General features: G+C 36.8%; 1 protein-coding gene across 1 annotated transcript; it reads right to left on the bottom strand.

The window, feature by feature from the left end:
- Window positions 1–256: 256 nt before the first annotated feature.
- On the bottom strand, window positions 257–18,437 carry ndufa10 (NADH:ubiquinone oxidoreductase subunit A10). Its single transcript, XM_051958524.1, has 10 exons — window positions 18,272–18,437; window positions 13,418–13,586; window positions 11,917–12,132; window positions 6,562–6,648; window positions 5,591–5,712; window positions 5,390–5,469; window positions 3,710–3,764; window positions 3,518–3,603; window positions 1,831–1,939; window positions 257–387 (listed from the first exon to the last, which is right to left on the bottom strand). Exons 1-10 carry the CDS (start codon window positions 18,344–18,346, stop codon window positions 319–321), a joined length of 1,068 nt encoding a protein of 355 aa, XP_051814484.1. The 5' UTR covers window positions 18,347–18,437; the 3' UTR covers window positions 257–318.
- Between the last annotated feature and the right edge of the window lie 1,624 nt (window positions 18,438–20,061).

Raw genomic sequence — 20,061 nt, 5'->3', positions numbered from 1 at the left:
TGTGGTGTAAGCTGCTTTTTATAAACCTGACAGTTTTTCTGCTGAACTTTTTCCGTTTCGTTTCTGTTCTCTGTGAGTTTGAGTCCAGTTTTAATGAAGAAAATAGAAATCTTGTTTGCTACAGACATGCCTCAGGATTCGTTTAATTCTGCTGTGATTCTGTTCCTTTTCTCTCCATCTTTAGTTTATTTTTCTCAGACGAACATAAAAACGTGAAGCAGCTCCTCCAACAGTCAGCACACGGACTCAGCCGAGGTCACTTAGATTCTAAATTTATTCTCTAACACAGACATATTATGGGATGTACAACAGCAGAGTTCACTTCAGCCAGATGTGTTTGTCTCCGACGTCGGCGTTGTAGCCCGGAGCGTACTTCTTCCCCGGCAGCTACAGAAAACACAGAAAACACTTTATTATTATTAAACAAATAAAATGTGTGGAGGTCAGAGGTTCAGACCGAAGCAGAAACATGAATTTATCTCATGTTCTCCAAGTGATAAAAAAAAATTCACCATTTTCTAGGGTCAGATTATTTACGGATTTATTTATAACTGTATTTGTTTTGCAGATGAAGCACCAATTATGGATTTAATTTCCTGAATAACGAGGAACCCGATGACCTGAGGAGCAGAAATATGAACTAAAAGCAGAACTTGACGTTTTCTGGTCGGAAATCAATCAGGGTTTTATTAAGTCCGTCCTCCGTTGACCCAGTTTGGTGTCTAAATGTCAGCTTGGAGACAAAAAGCCAAATCAGTCGATAGAACCAGAGGAGCTCAGAATGTTTGCCTCCAGACTGATGAACACGAGATTCCACATCCAGCATTTTCTCTCCTCCAGGAGCTCCACAGTTCAGCAGTAGAAAACCAGAGGAGCAGCAGTTTGATTAACAAAATGCTTAAAATGTCCACATTTTATCCAAAAGTGTTCAGAGTCTGACCGAAATTAATTCAACTTTTCCTAAATGACTTAACTGTTGTAGAAAATTGCTCAAACTGACCAAAATTAAGCAAATTTTGTCTAAAATTACTAAAAAAAAAATCTAGAATGTCACAATTTTGTCCAAAACTGTTCGGAACCAGACTGAAATGGCTCAAACATCGTATAAAACAACTCAGAAAATGCCCATAACGACAAAAAGTTGCTTTTAGCTATTCAGAGCTTCTGCAAATTGTTCATAAACTGCCCAAGATTACAAAACATTTTCAAAACCATTCAGAACATGTTCAAAATGACTCAAATAACACAGAAAATGCAAAATAACTTGAAAATGTTGCAAAATCACTCCTCAAACCGCCCAAAATCACTCCTCACACCGCCCAAAATCACTCACCAAACCGCCCAAAATCACTCACCACACCGCCCAAAATCACTCCTCACACCGCCCAAAATCACTCCTCACACCGCCCAAAATCACTCCTCACACCGCCCAAAATCACTCCTCAAACTGCCCAAAATCACTCCTCACACCGCCCAAAATCACTCCTCACACCGCCCAAAATCACTCCTCACACCGCCCAAAATCACTCCTCACACCGCCCAAAATCACTCACCAAACCGCCCAAAATCACTCCTCACACCGCCCAAAATCACTCCTCACACCGCCCAAAATCACTCACCAAACCGCCCAAAATCACTCCTCAAACTGCCCAAAATCACTCATCAAACCGCCCAAAATCACTCCTCACACCGCCCAAAATCACTCCTCACACCGCCCAAAATCACTCCTCAAACTGCCCAAAATCACTCCTCAAACTGCCCAAAATCACTCCTCACACCGCCCAAAACTGCTTGAACTGCTTGAAAAGGTAAACGGCGCCGTCTACGTACCGATTTGTAGGCGTAGTATTTGTCGTCGTAGTCGTGCGCTCCGATGGTGATCTCTGGCAGGAATCTGGGGATGTGGGTCAACGTGGCCACCCTCTGTTTGTCCTCCACGCTGGAAAACACAAGAATGAGGCCAAAGAACAGAGTTTGTGGGACTTGAAGTTCAGATAATTTCCACTTTATCTGCATTTTAATGTAGAAATTAGAGGAAAATTATGTTTTCTACAATATTTGACGTGTTTCAGTCCGGTTCTCAGTGGTTCTGGACAAAGTTAACACATTTTAACCAATTTCTGGAATCATTTTTAATGAATTTTATACAAAATTTGATTAATTTTGGGCAGTTTATGAGTAATTCTGGAGAAGTTCAAGTCATTTGACGTAACATGTTCTGAATGGTTTTGGACAAAAATTTTACATTTTATACATTTTCTAGAATAATTTTGGACTCATGTTGGCATTCTGGAACATTTTATGTAATTTTAGACAAAATGTTTGTAATTTTAGGCAATTTTTGAGTTATTTTGTGCAACATTTGAATCCTTTTGGAGAATTTTAAAATAATTTTGTCATTATGGGATTTTTTTTTAATAAGGTTAGACAAAAAGTGATTAATTTTGGGCAATTTGGTGAAACATTGGAGTCCTTTCTGAATTCATTTCGGTCAGGCTCTGAAAAGTTTTGGGCAAAATTTGGACATTTTAAGCAATTTCTTTTTTCAACTATTTCTTTCAGAGTGGGAAATTTTTCTGTAATTTTAGACAAAATCTGATCAGGACAATTTATGAGCAAGTTCTGAAAACTAGCTATAAGAATAATTTTGTCATTTTGGTCATTTTATGACGACAGCAAGTCATTTTATCGAAGTTCTTAATCATTTAGAACAGAATTCTGTCATTTTGGGCAGTTTATGAGTCGTTTTGTTCAATATTTGAGTGATTTCAGCAAAGTTCCAAATAATTTTGGACAAAATGTTGACATTTTAAACAATTTTGATTAAATTTGGACAAATTTTGCCATTCTGAGAAAATTGGGGGCAATTTTAAACAAAATGTGAGTAATTTTGCACAGTTTGAGTAATTTTACAGAACATCTGAATAGTTTTATGTAATAAAAAGGTCATTTTGGAGAAGCTTAAAGTCATTTTACAGAAGTTCTGAGTAGTTTTATGCAATAAAAAGGACATTTTGGAGAAGCTTAAAGTCATTTTACAGAAGTTCTGAGTAGTTTTATGCAATAAAAAGGACATTTTGGAGAAGTTTAAAGTCATTTTACAGAAGTTCTTAAATGTTTGGAGCAAAGTTTTGTCATTTGGGGCAATTTTGGGGTCATTTTGTTTTTTACTGTTATCCATTAATTTTGGCCAAATTCCGAATCGTTTTTGACAAAACATTTTAAGCAATTTCTTGAATATTTTTGGACAAATTCTGTCATTCTGCAAAAATGTTTTGTAATTTTAGACAAAATTTAAGTCATTTTGGTTAATTTATGATTAATTTTGAAAAGCTTTCAAGTAATTTTGCAGAAGTTCCAAATAGTTTAAACAAACTTTTTCGCTTTGTACAGTTTTTGAGTCATTTGAACAGCTTTCCATTAACTCTGGCCACGTTCCGAATCGTTTTGAACAACATTTGGACATTTCAGGCACTAAGGGATTATAAGTGTGTGTAACGCATGTGTAGAGACTGACAGCATCCTGAGGTGGTGGTAGCTGACGTCGTCCTGCTCCAACCACGGCCCTTTATCAAACTTCAGGTAGTCGATGTCCTCGGCCACCTGTGGATGAACTCACTCAGTTATTACATTCTTACTACATCCTGAAATCATTAATCCAGCTGCCACAACAGTCAATAAAACATCTGGCTCTTCACTATGTTCTCACCTTTTCCACATCCTGAGTCTGAGTCGTGTCATAGGCCAGCACTTCTGACGTTTCTCTGGAAAAATAAAGTAAAAGAAGTTTGACATCACATAAAAGTACATAAACACCAAGTTTAGACGTTTAGTTTCACCGTAAACCGTTTATTAGCTAAAAACTGACTACTGAGGAAAGTTTAGATCGTTGGTGTCGTTATTTTTATTGGAAAATAAAATAAATGAGCTCCTTTTCTCCGTGGTCTCTAGGAATGTCCCGCCCACAACACAATCTGATTGGACATCAGCCATCAGGAGCAACAGCCAATCAAAGAAAGCGATTGTTTACACAGAGAGACCGCTGAGAGCGTTGGCAGGATTCAGTTCAGGTAAATAAGTTATTTCTGACAAGTTTAAGACTTTTTAGGGCATTTTGGAGCCACTTTGGGAACGCTTTTGTCATTTTGGACAAATTTTAAAGAAATTTGTCATTTTTTAGAAAATATTGAGTCATTTTGGACATTTTTGAGTCAAATATCTAAAAAATTCTGAATCATTCTAAACAAGCTGATTTCATTTTGAACGAACTTCAAGTTCTTGGATCAGTTTTAAGTAATTTCAGACCAATTTTTGTGTCAGTCTTAACAATTTCAATTTTTTTTGACCAAGTTGTCATGTTTGATCATTTATGATTAACCTTGGATATTCTTTTGTCATTTTTGAAGAAATGTCTGTAATTTTTGGAAAATCTTGAGCCATTTTGGACAAAAGTTCAGACGTTTTACGACCTTTTTGTCAGCATTTTGGACAATTTTGAGTCAAGTATTTGCTATTTTCAAGAAATTCAGAATCAATCTAAACAAGCTGAAATTCGTTTTTGTCATGTTTGACCAATTTTAGATATGTTTTTGTCATTTTGGACAAGAGTAGAGTCATTTTAGATGATTTATTTGTCTTTTAGGACAATTTTGAGTAAAGTTTCTGCTATTTTTAACAAATTCTGAATCATTTCAAACGAGCTGAATTCACTTTGGGCACATCAGAAGTTATTTTTAAGTTTGAAGTCATTTAAGACAATTTGTTCTGTCATTCTGGATGAATTTTGAATCATTCCTAACAACATTTTACACTTTTTTGACCAAGATGTTGATTTATGAATCTATGGTAAGTTTTTGTTATTCTGGATGATTTCTTTGTCTTTTTGGACAGCTTTCAGTCAAGTTTTTGCTGTTTTTGACAAGATGCAGGTCATTTTAGATGACTTTGGAACTATTTTGGTCAAGTATTTCTCATTCTGGACAGTTTTCAGTGAAGTTTTTGCCGTTTTTGACAAGTTGCAGGTCATTTCAGACGACTTTCGAACAGTTCAGGACACATTTGAAGTCCCTCTGCAGCATCAAGTTGTAGAAAGGCGTGGGTCTGGTTCAGTCGGCGACCTGAGAGTCCTGCTAATGATGCAAAGCTAAAATGTTCAAACACTCAAACGCTGAGGCTGCCAACATTCAGCAGCAGGGCTGATTTCAGGCTTTCAACGGTAACAAAACCAAATGACAAAGTGTTTCAGCTCCAATTTAAATCCATTTTAGTGGCTTCAGAGGAAACAGTTTAAATCGCTGGTTGGAGCCGTCGCTCCATCCGTCTGTTTATGCAGAACGGCTTTGACAGTGGTCAGAAATCTGATTTAGACTCTCTGCTCACAGCTTTTTACCTGATCTGAGGCAGGAAAGTCTTCTTGTAGCTGTCCTCGATGCCCTTCAGATAAGCCAGAGGCACATTCTGCAGGAAGGACTGAGAGGAAACAGAACATTCAAACATCCATCAGCCTCTAGAACAGCCTCTCATTACCACTAATCCTCTGGTACTCTTCAGGCTGCATAATTCTCAGCAGATAACGGGGATAACTGGCTACCTTCCCGCTCTGCTTCAGCTTCTTGTGGGCCTCCTCGGCCGGCTGGTCCACGTAGATGACCAGATGTGGAGGCAGGAACTCACAGATGCTGATGTTCTTGATCTCGTTGTAGTGCTGCACGCCTGAAAGAAACAACAAACAGCTCTGACTTTGTTTTTAGCTCTTGATTACATTTTTATTAACTAAAACCAGATCAGATCAGGCAGAACTAAACCAGGGAGACTGAAAAGAACAACTAAATGAGGAAGAAAAGTCTAACTTCTCTGATTTTAGCTTCTTAAATGTGAATATTTTCTGGTTTCTTTCCTCTTCTGTGATAATAAATAATCTAAATGTTTACATTTATGGACAAAAACAAGATTTTTAAGATGTAATCTTGCAATTTTTGAGCCATTTCAGTCAAGTTTCAAATCATTTTGGACAAAATTTTAACATTTTAAGCAATTTTTAAATAATTTGTACAGAAGCTGTCACTCTAGGAGTATTTTAAGTCATTTTAGACCAAAAAACAAATAGTTTTAGGCATTTTTTGAGTTATTTTGTACAATATTTGAATAATTTTGGAGAAGTTTTAATTAAATTCAGCCAGGTTCCGAGTAGTTTTGGACAAAATTTTGACATTTTACACAATTGCTTGAATAATTTTGGGCAGTTTAAGGGCAACTGATGGGTAACTTTGTAATTTTTGAGCTTGAGTTGTTTTGTAGAATATTTGAGTCAGGTTCTAAATAGTTTTGGACAACATTTTGACATTTTAAGCAATTTTTTGAATCATTTTAGACTAATGTTGACAATCTGGGAAAGTTTTGAATAATTTCAGACAAAATTTGCTTCATTCTGGGCAGTTTATGAGCAACAGTTCTGAATAGTTATAAGAAAAATGTGGTCATCATAAATAAAGAGAATTTGAAGATTCACAGCTAAGATTTAAAACAGTCGACCAGAGTTTGTTTATCACTAGTTGTACTTACACTCCTTCCTGATGTATCCCTGCTTGAACATGGCCTCCAGGAAAACAAAGTCGCTGAAGGGGGAACGTTCCAGGATCACTCCTTGACCTTAAAGACAGAAAATGTACCGTTAATAACCCAGAAATCCCGACAGAAAATCCATCTAACAGCATCATAAAGACTGAAAACTGTGTGTAAGTAATGTACAAAACGTTTCCATCTACAAGTAAAGTCCATGTTTGTCTCTAAAGTCTTTAGTTTTCATCTACAAGTAAAGTCCATGTTTGTCTCTACAGTCTTTAGTTTCCATCTACAAGTAAAGTCCATGTTTGTCTCTACAGTCTTTAGTTTCCATCTACAAGTAAAGTCCATGTTTATCTCTACAGTCTTTAGTTTCCATCTACAAGTAAAGTCCATGTTTGTCTCTACAGTCTTTAGTTTCCATCTACAAGTAAAGTCCATGTTTGTCTCTACAGTCTTTAGTTTCCATCTACAAGTAAAGTCCATGTTTGTCTCTACAGTCTTTAGTTTCCATCTACAAGTAAAGTCCATGTTTGTCTCTACAGTCTTTAGTTTCCATCTACAAGTAAAGTCCATGTTTCTCTACAGTCTTTAGTTTCCATCTACAAGTAAAGTCCATGTTTGTCTCTAAAGTCTTTAGTTTCCATCTACAAGTAAAGTCCATGTTTGTCTCTACAGTCTTTAGTTTCCATCTACAAGTAAAGTCCATGTTTGTCTCTACAGTCTTTAGTTTCCATCTACAAGTAAAGTCCATGTTTGTCTCTACAGTCTTTAGTTTCCATCTACAAGTAAAGTCCATGTTTCTCTACAGTCTTTAGTTTCCATCTACAAGTAAAGTCCATGTTTGTCTCTAAAGTCTTTAGTTTCCATCTACAAGTAAAGTCCATGTTTGTCTCTACAGTCTTTAGTTTCCATCTACAAGTAAAGTCCATGTTTGTCTCTACAGTCTTTAGTTTCCATCTACAAGTAAAGTCCATGTTTGTCTCTACAGTCTTTAGTTTCCATCTACAAGTAAAGTCCATGTTTGTCTCTACAGTCTTTAGTTTCCATCTACAAGTAAAGTCCATGTTTGTCTCTACAGTCTTTAGTTTCCATCTACAAGTAAAGTCCATGTTTGTCTCTAAAGTCTTTAGTTTCCATCTACAAGTAAAGTCCATGTTTCTCTACAGTCTTTAGTTTCCATCTACAAGTAAAGTCCATGTTTATCTCTAAAGTCTTTAGTTTTCATCTACAAGTAAAGTCCATGTTTGTCTCTACAGTCTTTAGTTTCCATCTACAAGTAAAGTCCATGTTTGTCTCTACAGTCTTTAGTTTCCATCTACAAGTAAAGTCCATGTTTCTCTACAGTCTTTAGTTTCCATCTACAAGTAAAGTCCATGTTTGTCTCTAAAGTCTTTAGTTTCCATCTACAAGTAAAGTCCATGTTTGTCTCTACAGTCTTTAGTTTCCATCTACAAGTAAAGTCCATGTTTGTCTCTACAGTCTTTAGTTTCCATGTACAAGTAAAGTCCATGTTTGTCTCTACAGTCTTTAGTTTCCATCTACAAGTAAAGTCCATGTTTGTCTCTACAGTCTTTAGTTTCCATCTACAAGTAAAGTCCATGTTTCTCTACAGTCTTTAGTTTCCATCTACAAGTAAAGTCCATGTTTCTCTACAGTCTTTAGTTTCCATCTACAAGTAAAGTCCATGTTTGTCTCTAAAGTCTTTAGTTCCATCTACAAGTAAAGTCCATGTTTGTCTCTACAGTCTTTAGTTTCCATCTACAAGTAAAGTCCATGTTTGTCTCTACAGTCTTTAGTTTCCATCTACAAGTAAAGTCCATGTTTGTCTCTACAGTCTTTAGTTTCCATCTACAAGTAAAGTCCATGTTTGTCTCTACAGTCTTTAGTTTCCATCTACAAGTAAAGTCCATGTTTCTCTACAGTCTTTAGTTTCCATCTACAAGTAAAGTCCATGTTTGTCTCTACAGTCTTTAGTTTCCATCTACAAGTAAAGTCCATGTTTGTCTCTAAAGTCTTTAGTTTCCATCTACAAGTAAAGTCCATGTTTCTCTACAGTCTTTAGTTTCCATCTACAAGTAAAGTCCATGTTTGTCTCTAAAGTCTTTAGTTTTCATCTACAAGTAAAGTCCATGTTTGTCTCTACAGTCTTTAGTTTCCATCTACAAGTAAAGTCCATGTTTGTCTCTACAGTCTTTAGTTTCCATCTACAAGTAAAGTCCATGTTTGTCTCTAAAGTCTTTAGTTTCCATCTACAAGTAAAGTCCATGTTTGTCTCTACAGTCTTTAGTTTCCATCTACAAGTAAAGTCCATGTTTGTCTCTACAGTCTTTAGTTTCCATCTACAAGTAAAGTCCATGTTTGTCTCTACAGTCTTTAGTTTCCATCTACAAGTAAGGTCCATGTTTATCTCTACAGTCTTTAGTGTCATCTACAAGTAAAGTCCATGTTTATCTCTACAGTCTTTAGTTTCCATCTACAAGTAAAGTCCATGTTTGTCTCTACAGTCTTTAGTTTCCATCTACAAGTAAAGTCAATGTTTGTCTCTAAAGTCTTTAGTTTCCATCTACAAGTAAAGTCCATGTTTGTCTCTACAGTCTTAAGTTTCCATCTACAAGTAAAGTCCATGTTTGTCTCTACAGTCTTAAGTTTCCATCTACAAGTAAAGTCCATGTTTATCTCTACAGTCTTTAGTTTCCATCTACAAGTAAAGTCCATGTTTATCTCTACAGTCTTTAGTTTCCATCTACAAGTAAAGTCCATGTTTGTCTCTAAAGTCTTTAGTTTCCATCTACAAGTAAAGTCCATGTTTGTCTCTACAGTCTTTAGTTTCCATCTACAAGTAAAGTCCATGTTTATCTCTACAGTCTTTAGTTTCCATCTACAAGTAAAGTCCATGTTTGTCTCTACAGTCTTTAGTTTCCATCTACAAGTAAAGTCAATGTTTGTCTCTAAAGTCTTTAGTTTCCATCTACAAGTAAAGTCCATGTTTGTCTCTACAGTCTTAAGTTTCCATCTACAAGTAAAGTCCATGTTTGTCTCTACAGTCTTTAGTTTCCATCTACAAGTAAAGTCCATGTTTATCTCTACAGTCTTTAGTTTCCATCTACAAGTAAAGTCCATGTTTGTCTCTAAAGTCTTTAGTTTCCATCTACAAGTAAAGTCCATGTTTGTCTCTACAGTCTTTAGTTTCCATCTACAAGTAAAGTCAATGTTTGTCTCTAAAGTCTTTAGTTTCCATCTACAAGTAAAGTCCATGTTTATCTCTACAGTCTTTAGTTTCCATCTACAAGTAAAGTCCATGTTTGTCTCTACAGTCTTTAGTTTCCATCTACAAGTAAAGTCCATGTTTGTCTCTACAGTCTTTAGTTTCCATCTACAAGTAAAGTCCATGTTTGTCTCTACAGTCTTTAGTTTCATCTACAAGTAAAGTCCATGTTTGTCTCTAAAGTCTTTAGTTTCCATCTACAAGTAAAGTCCATGTTTGTCTCTAAAGTCTTTAGTGTCATCTACAAGTAAAGTCCATGTTTATCTCTACAGTCTTTAGTTTCCATCTACAAGTAAAGTCCATGTTTGTCTCTAAAGTCTTTAGTTTCCATCTACAAGTAAAGTCCATGTTTGTCTCTACAGTCTTTAGTTTCCATCTACAAGTAAAGTCCATGTTTGTCTCTACAGTCTTTAGTTTCCATCTACAAGTAAAGTCCATGTTTGTCTCTACAGTCTTTAGTTTCCATCTACAAGTAAAGTCCATGTTTATCTCTAAAGTCTTTAGTGTCATCTACAAGTAAAGTCCATGTTTATCTCTACAGTCTTTAGTTTCCATCTACAAGTAAAGTCCATGTTTGTCTCTAAAGTCTTTAGTTTCCATCTACAAGTAAAGTCCATGTTTGTCTCTACAGTCTTTAGTTTCCATCTACAAGTAAAGTCAATGTTTGTCTCTAAAGTCTTTAGTTTCCATCTACAAGTAAAGTCCATGTTTGTCTCTACAGTCTTTAGTTTCCATCTACAAGTAAAGTCCATGTTTGTCTCTACAGTCTTTAGTTTCCATCTACAAGTAAAGTCCATGTTTGTCTCTACAGTCTTTAGTTTCATCTACAAGTAAAGTCCATGTTTGTCTCTAAAGTGTTTAGTTTCCATCTACAAGTAAAGTCCATGTTTGTCTCTACAGTCTTTAGTTTCCATCTACAAGTAAAGTCCATGTTTGTCTCTACAGTCTTTAGTTTCATCTACAAGTAAAGTCCATGTTTGTCTCTACAGTCTTTAGTTTCATCTACAAGTAAAGTCCATGTTTGTCTCTAAAGTCTTTAGTGTCATCTACAAGTAAAGTCCATGTTTATCTCTACAGTCTTTAGTTTCCATCTACAAGTAAAGTCCATGTTTGTCTCTAAAGTCTTTAGTTTCCATCTACAAGTAAAGTCCATGTTTGTCTCTACAGTCTTTAGTTTCCATCTACAAGTAAAGTCCATGTTTGTCTCTACAGTCTTTAGTTTCCATCTACAAGTAAAGTCCATGTTTGTCTCTACAGTCTTTAGTTTCCATCTACAAGTAAAGTCCATGTTTATCTCTAAAGTCTTTAGTGTCATCTACAAGTAAAGTCCATGTTTATCTCTACAGTCTTTAGTTTCCATCTACAAGTAAAGTCCATGTTTGTCTCTAAAGTCTTTAGTTTCCATCTACAAGTAAAGTCCATGTTTGTCTCTACAGTCTTTAGTTTCCATCTACAAGTAAAGTCCATGTTTGTCTCTACAGTCTTTAGTTTCCATCTACAAGTAAAGTCCATGTTTGTCTCTAAAGTCTTTAGTTTCCATCTACAAGTAAAGTCCATGTTTGTCTCTAAAGTCTTTAGTGTCATCTACAAGTAAAGTCCATGTTTATCTCTACAGTCTTTAGTTTCCATCTACAAGTAAAGTCCATGTTTGTCTCTACAGTCTTTAGTTTCCATCTACAAGTAAAGTCCATGTTTGTCTCTACAGTCTTTAGTTTCCATCTACAAGTAAAGTCCATGTTTGTCTCTACAGTCTTTAGTTTCCATCTACAAGTAAAGTCCATGTTTGTCTCTACAGTCTTTAGTTTCCATCTACAAGTAAAGTCCATGTTTGTCTCTACAGTCTTTAGTTTCCACTGACTCCAAGAGCTGTAGACACTGGAATCACTCAGGAGAAGCTATGAGGTTTTCAACTAAGAAAATTAGATCAACAAAAAGTTACTGTATGTTTATTTATGACCCGACAGATCCAGAAGATCTTTAATAAATCTATAGAAAAACCTCATAGGAAACCACAGACTGATACGATGAACACCAGTGGATGTGAACTCTACTTCCTGACTGCATTTCTGAGTACTGGTGGGTGGTACCTGTGGTGAGCAGGTGTTCGATGGCGTCAGAGTACTGCAGCAGCCTCATGGTGTACATCCACAGCTGCAGTCTGTAGCTGTTTCCATCGGCAGCTTTGGGGTTGGAGTAGAACTTCTCCAGGCTGCACATCCCGTTGTAGTCCACCGGTAGAGGCGTCTTCTCTCCGGTCATCTTGTCCAGGTAGAAGGTGTCGGCTTCAGGCATGTAGAGCATCCCTACATACAGAGTTATTAGGGTTAATGTAGGAAAAACTGTTGGGATCCCCAAAACTCAAGAAATCACTTAGAACAAAAAGACATCAATTAAACAAATAATTCTGGACAATTTTAAGGTTATTTAAGACACATTTTAAGCTACTTCAGACGTTTTTCTGGTAGTTTTGGATAAACTATCAGTCATTTTGGGAAAAATTGAATTTTTCCAGCAATTTTTGGTCATTTTGTGTGATTTTTGACAAGGTTATTTAGGACACATTTTAAGCTACTTTAGACATTTTCTAGTAATTTTAGATGAACCTTTGAAGTCATTTTGGGAAACATTGAATTTTTCAAGCATTTTTTGGTCATTTTGGGTCATTTTTGAATCCTTTTTGACAATTAAAGAAATTTAGGACACATTTCAAGTTACTTTAAACATTTTCTAGTAATTTTGCATAAACGTTCAAAGTCATTTTGGGAAAAAGTTAATTATTTCAGGCATTTTTTGTTCATTTTGTGAAACATATTTAACAAGTTATTATGAACAAAATCTTGAGATACTCTGGACATTTGTTGTCATTGTAGATGATTTTTGAGTCATTCTGAACTACTTTTATATCATCTTGGATGTTCTACTTTAAAAAAAAAAAAAAATCATGGACCGTTTTGAGTCACTCTGGTCATTTTAAAGTTATTTAGGACACATTTTAAGCTCCTTCAGGTATTTTTCCAGTGATTTTGGACACATTTCAAGTACATTCAGGAAAAAGTGAATTATTTCAAGCATTTTGTGGAAGTCTTGGGGCCATTTTTGAGTTGTTCTGGACAATTTTCAGGTTATTTTGGACACGTTTTAAGCTACATTAGACATTTTTGAGTGTTGTCATCTTGGACATTTCTCATTTAAAAAAATCATTATGGACCATTTTTAAGTTATTTAGGACACATTTTAAGTAATTTTAGAAAGAAATGTAATTATTTCAAGCATTTTTAAAAGTCATTTAGGCCATCTTTGGTTCGTACTTGACAAGTTTTGGGTCATTATGAGCACAATCTTAAGTTATTCTGGACATTTGTTGTCATTTTAGATGCTTTTGGGGGAATTTTATGTCATTCTGGACAATTTTAAAGTTATTTTGGACACATTTTAAGCTACTTTAGACATTTTTGGAGTGATTCTGGACTCATTTCACGTCATCTTGAATGAACAATGAGTTATCCTCCATGTTTTACTGCCTCTGCTGCCTCCACTGTTCCTGTCTGCTGACTGCTATGAAATCCTCCACGTCGGTCCGATAATTACCCAGTTTGTCGGCCAGCTTCTGGGCCAGAGCTCCTTTCCCCGAGGCCAGGTTTCCGTCCACGGAGATGATCTTGCTGTTCTGCTTTAGCCGTGGAGTCGTCCTCTCGCCCAGAGCGTAGGCCCACCAGCCATACCGAAGGCTTCTCACCTGGCTCGTATGAACACCGGCCTGACGACAGGAAAACACGATGTAACAACCAGATTACAGCAAGAATAATGGGTCCACGAGGAATACTGAACATGAATACAGGTTTACTGGAGGTGTCTGCGCAGATGAGAGGCTGGAAAAAGCTGCATTTTCTCATTTTTCTTCATTGTTTGTATTGTCTCAAAGGAAACAAACAACTAAACGTGTGCATTGTCAGCATCCTGACACCATTACCTTCAGCTACGGTTTCTATTTTTACCGTGAGAACACCTGAATGCACGGCAGAAAAATGTGCAAAAATCTGATTTCAATCTGATTAATGGGTCCCAGAGGAATACGGAAGATAAACAGCAGCTCATTGCAGGTTTACTGCAGGGTTTAAAGATTTAAAGCTGTGGATGTTTCCACATTTAAAGGTGTGGATGTGCACCGAGGACCATCTGTATTTGTGGGCTGTAACATAGGATGGAAATTATGCAGAGTTTAACGAGTTTTATTTCATACTTAGGACATTTTTCAAGTAATTTTGGACACATTTCAGGTCGTTTTGTGCCATTTTTGAGTCATACTTAAGTTCTGAGTCACTATGAACAAAATCTTCAGTCTCTTCAGAAATCTGTTGTCATTTTAGATGATTTTTGAGTCATTTTGTACAAGTCATCTTGGACGTTAGCCCTTTTAATAATAATTCTGGACTATTTTAAAGTTATTTAAACACATTTTAAGCCACTTTAGACATTTTTAGAGTCTATTGGACATATTTCAAGTCATGTTGGAAAAAATGTTTACAATTAATTTGTAGCATTTTTTGGTCATTTTGAGTCTTTCTGGACAATTTTACTGTTTTCTTTACATTTTAACCCACTTTAGACATTTTTTGAGTAATTTTGTGCCATTTGAGTCATATTTAATGTGTTTTGAGTTATTATGAACAAAATCTTGAGTTACTTTGAACATTTGTTGTCATTTTAGCAAATTTTTTTGAGTCATTTTGTACGAATTTTATGTCACGTTTGACATTTGCCACTTTATCCTGGACCATGTTGAGTCATTCAGGACAATTTGAAAGTTATTTAAGACACATTTTAAGCTACTTTAGACATTTTTGAGTTGTGCTTAAGCTTTGCATCATTTTGAACCAAATCTTTCCTCATTTTGGACATCGGTCGTCAGTTGAGATGGTTTTTGGAGTCATTTTGTGCAAATTTTATGTAATGTTGGACATTTGTCAATTTGGAAGTCATTCAGAACAAATTTAAAGTTATTTAGGACACATGTTGAGCTAGCTTACATTCTTCCAGTAATTCTGGACACATTTCAAATCTATTTTTGGAAAAATAAAAACTCTTTCAAGCATATTTGGTCATTTTGGGTCATTTTAGAGTCTTTCTGGTCAATTTTAAAGTTATTCAGGACACATTTTGAGCTACTTTACATTCTTCCAGTAATTTTGAACACATTTCAAGTCAATTTTGGAAACAAAACGAATTACTTCAAGCATTTTTTGTCATTGTGGGCCATTTTTGAGTCGTACTTAACAAGTTTTGAGTCACTGTGAAATAGGCTTGGGCGGTATTACGGTAATACCGTACACCGCCGGTGTTTATAAACAGCAGCGGTATCAGTTCCAATACCGTCATGATGCTCAATGCTCTTATACAGGAGATAAGTGTTATGAGAGTGTGTGGCTCCGTTATGAGAGAGGGAGAGAGAGCAGCGTGTGTGTGTGTGTGTGTGTGTGTGTGTGTGTGTGTGCGAGAGAGGGGGAGAGAGAGATGTCCGAGTGACCCTGAATGCAGTGCGAGTGAGGAAGACAACACAGTCGGTTCGGGGAGTAAGAGAGAAGAGGTGTGTAGCTGCTGGGTTAGCGTGACTGTATGGTTCAGCCGCTGTTAATTTACAATAAAGGCTGCAGTATTCTTCAATAAGGCCGGGCTCCTGTGTCTTTGCCTTCTACGACTGCTGAGGAAGTGAAGGGGGTTAACCCCGAAGTAACAACAGTAACTTCAGCCCTGGAGAACTGTCCTCCCCTGGGCTTCCTGACCACGGTCGGGAGCTGAGCAGGAAAGGTTAACATAAGGATTAAATATTAAAGAAAACTCATTTAATGCCTAAAATTGATTCTATGTCCAGTAGCACTTGTGTGGTTGAATTTTCCGTTTTACTTAAACAGTTATGTTTTCGCCTACTTTTAGAGACTTTCCATAAAGTTTATGAACGTGACGTCGTTACGTGACAGTGCAGAGGAGGGAGAGAGGGGGGAGAGATGGCAGACGCTGCACGGTGTGACTTGGTGTCAAAAAAGAACACAACTTCTGCAGTTTGGGAGTATTTCGGGTTCCAGGCAAATGAGAAAGGAGAGCCGGTAAATACTGATGAAACAAGTTGTAAATTCTGCAATCAAAAGGTGATCGTGAGAGATGGAAACACCTCTAACCTGAGGACGCATCTCTGAATCAACCACCCACTCACTGCTGCAAGTATTCAATTTCCAAACGTGAAGGCACAAGCCAGTAACAGTAATAGTCACGGTAATACCGTATACCCCGGTAAAATGTGAAGGAAGTTTGACGGTATCAAAATTTGGATACCGCCCAAGCCTACTGTGAACAAAATCTTAGGTTATTTTGGACATTTCTTGTCATTTCAGAAGAGTTTTGAGTCATTTCGTATGAACTCTATTTCATCTTAGACATTCATTAAAAAATGGAACTTCTTCTCCCCAAGCTGTTGCGATTTTTGATCATTTACAATTAATTTCAGATGAGTTTTTGTCCCTTAGATGAAGTTTTTTGCTATTGTCGTAAAATTGTAAGTTCATTTTAGACAACTTTGACATTGTTCTGGGAGAGTTTTTCTCGTTTTGGACACGTTGCAAGTCACTCTGTGGCATCCAGTTGTATATTCAGATATTTAAAGTGCCAAACAAAAAGTGGGACAGTCATTATTTTTCATCTTTGTTGGCCCACTTCTGATGTTGTGTATTTTCTTCATTTTTAAACCACTCACCCTCCTGTTCTTGACCCTCAGTAGCGCTTCAAACGAATGCAAACTTCAATGGTTATTAAACCAACCTTGGATCTGACTTCATTATAATTAAACCACTGATTTATCCATCGTTGTTTGACCGGTTTTCCTTTGAAAACTGCTGTGTGGCCGCGACAAACTGAGCTCAGATTTTACTAAAACGTAGAGACTAAACTTCGAGGTCACGTAGGAAGGTTGAGCTGCTTTTCTCTTTAACTAAAAATATTCAGTTATCACCATCAAAGCTCGTTAAGAACCGAGTTCCAGTTTTGCTGATGATGGTTTATGTTCTGCCTCTTTAAAACAGCAGACCCAGCCGTGTGAAAAAATAATTACTTCAAGCATTTATGTTCATTTTGGGACATCTTTGAGTCATTCTGAACAATTTTAAAGTTATTTAGGACACATTTTAAGCTACTTTAGACATTTATCAAGTAATTTTGGACACAATTAAATGTTAGAACAAATGGAATTGTTTCAAGCATTTTTGGGTCGTTTTAATGAGAAGGACTCTGGGACTGAAAGATGTGGCAGAGTTCATAATCCATCTATACATTTAAATTTGAAATAAGGTTATTTGTGCTATTTTGCAGAAATCTACTGTAGTTTTGCACCTTATTTTGTGCTTAAAAGTTGTAGACTAGAAAAATAAAGGAGGCTTGTGAAAAGAACACTACCTCAGTGTTTTACAACTTTTTAATAAAAGTTTTCTACCTCTACTATAAGCTACCTCTAATTAGCAGCAACTAGAAGTACCAGACCAGATGGATTTCATAACTCATTTATAGACCGACTCTTTTTTAATTAAGGTTCTATAATTTCCGAGAGGTTTACTGATTGAAAACTCCTCTCTGTTGTAAAGTTAAACAAATACTAAAGCACAAAGTATTGGAAAACAGTCAAATGTTCTGGATGTGATTCATGTCTTTGCTGTTGGAAGCATTAAGGAACTAAAAAAGAAGCTCTTTTATTTATTGTGTTTTTTAAATTAATCAGCCGATCATTTATCTGAATTTTTCTGCCAATTACTGGAATCGGCATCAGATCAAAAAATCCATATCGGTCGGGTCCTAACAAGAACTAAACGTTTGACATTACTACAGTCAGTTCTCACTACATATTCATATTTTTATGACCAATCTACGAGTACAAACATCTGAAGAGTTCAGGTTCACCAGGAAACACTGATCAAACTTGACCACTTGTTTATCTGTTTATCAGATTTACAGACAAAGCAACCCAGTTAAACTCTCTGCACTACCACGTTAGTGTGATTTTATTAGAATATTTGATTTAAACATTTAAAAATTAAAATACACGGCAAATCTGAGCAAAAATAATCAGCCTGAAGATGCAGCTAACAACCCACCAGGATCAGAGAATTAGCAGCTAGCTACACATGACAGCTCCTCCTAATTAATTAACTAGTTAATTATATATTAATGTAAAATACACAAACTAACATTTAACTCTCCGTGTGAACTGACAGCTTCTTAATGTCCTCCTCTACTGACTGTCAGCCCTATAAACAAACCACCGGAGGACGCTGCTAGCCTGTTAGCCAATGCTCGGTGACCGACTGTGATGCTAGCAGCTAGCGGAGTTAGCTTGTCCTTGTGGACCAGGAACGTTCTTTTTGACCGAACAAAGACCAGAACCGGAACTTTCTGAGTGCTTACCTTCTGAACCACGTTAACCGATCTAAGAGCTGCAGCCCCGGCCGGGATGACCCACCGGATCACCGCCACAGACATGACTCTATTCCTCTAAAACCCCCGAGCTGACCCCGAATATCACCACAGCTCGGCGACACGATTAGACGTCATACGCAGGACTTCTGAGCAGCGCCGTCGCAGAATTTATACGTCAGGCTGTTAAGTCCGTGCCTGACTTTATTTCACCAAAAAAAGCAACTCAAAAAAGTGTTTTAAACAGAAAATAAATAAATAAATGAAGTACAAAAACATTTTAAACAACATAAATAAATAAATAAATTAATTAAAAATGACCTGTAAACATATTTTAAACAGGAGATAACTAAATTCAGTCATAAAAAATATGAATAAACCTTTTCAACAGAAAAACATAAATTAATTAAAAAATATTAATTGGCCAAAAATACATTTCAAGCAGCAAATAAAAAATGAAGTAAATATTATTTATGAGTGGAAAAACATGTATTAAAAAGAACACAAATACAGAAATTAAGAAATTATAAAAAACAATAAAACACGTTTTTTTTTGTTTGTTTGTTTTTTTTTCAGTTTTTAAAACCTAAATGCAGGAATGCATTATTTAACTAATGAAAAAAAACCCAGTGTTGGATTTTTGCTGTATCTTTTTAAACTGGAAATACAAAATACAGCTGTTGTTTTATTTTGTTGCAACACAGGAAGTCAGCTTAGAGCTGGTCTGGACCGTGAAGACATCTGGAATGGATGTACTCGAACCCTTTTCCAGTTTCATTCTCTTTGAAAATGGAAAATCCACGCAGAAATCATGTAGCTCCACATTGTTCTATAGTATAGAGTTTATCCATCCATCCATCTATCCTCTATACACCGCTTTATTCTCACTAGGGTCATGGGGGGTGCTGGAGCCTATCCCAGCTGACTTGGGTGAAGGCAGGGGACACCCTGGACAGGTCACCAGTCTGTCACAGGGCTACATATACAGACACACAATCACACTCACATTCACACCGACGGGCAATTTAGAGTAACCAATTAACCTCAGCATATTTTTGGATGGGGCTGCACAGTGAGTAAGTGGTTAGCACTTTCACCTTGCAGCAAGAAGATCCCCGGTTCAAATCCCGGCCTGGGATCTTTCTGCATGGAGTTTGCATGTTCTCCCTGTGCATGCGTGGGTTTTCTCCGGGTACTCCGGCTTCCTCCCACAGTCCAAAAACATGCTGAGGTTAATTGGTTACTCTAAATTGTCCGTAGGTGTGAATGTGAGTGTGATTGTGTGTCTGTATATGTAGCCCTGTGACAGACTGGTGACCTGTCCAGGGTGTCCTCTGCCTTCACCCGAGTCAGCTGGGATAGACTCCAGCACCCCCCATGACCCTAGTGAGGATAAAGCGGTGTATAGAGGATGGATGGATGGATATTTTTGGACTGTGGGAGGAAGCCGGAGTACCCGGACAAAACCCACGCATGCACAGGGAGAACATGCAAACTCCATGCAGAAAGATCCCAGGCCCAGGCCGGGATTTGAACCGGGGATCTTCTTGCTGTAAGGTGAAAGTGCTAACCACTACTCCACTGTGCAGTCCTATAGAGTTTATATTATATTATATTATAGAGTCTATAATGAATGTCAGGAGGTTTGAACGAAGCTAAAAGAAGCTAAAGAAAGCTAACCGACACTAGCATAGCTGCGCGCCACCAGCAGGACTGAAACTGAAGAAAATACGAGCGCTACATGTAGGAGCTATAAATGAATTGTTGCTTTACTATAAGGT

The sequence above is a fragment of the Acanthochromis polyacanthus genome, chromosome 14, assembly GCF_021347895.1.
Source record: "Acanthochromis polyacanthus isolate Apoly-LR-REF ecotype Palm Island chromosome 14, KAUST_Apoly_ChrSc, whole genome shotgun sequence".
Classification (NCBI taxonomy): Eukaryota; Metazoa; Chordata; class Actinopteri; family Pomacentridae; genus Acanthochromis; species Acanthochromis polyacanthus.
This window is presented reverse-complemented; position numbering and strand designations above follow the sequence as displayed.

Coding starts and splice junctions, on each gene's coding strand:
- ndufa10 (XM_051958524.1), bottom strand. CDS start 18,346: ATGTCTGTGGCGGTGATCCGGTGGGTCATCCCGGCCGGGGCTGCAGCT. Junction 13,587..18,271: donor CGGTTAACGTGGTTCAGAAG/GTAAGCACTCAG, acceptor TCCTGTCGTCAG/GCCGGTGTTCATACGAGCCA. Junction 3,604..3,709: donor AGACTCAGGATGTGGAAAAG/GTGAGAACATAG, acceptor GTTCATCCACAG/GTGGCCGAGGACATCGACTA.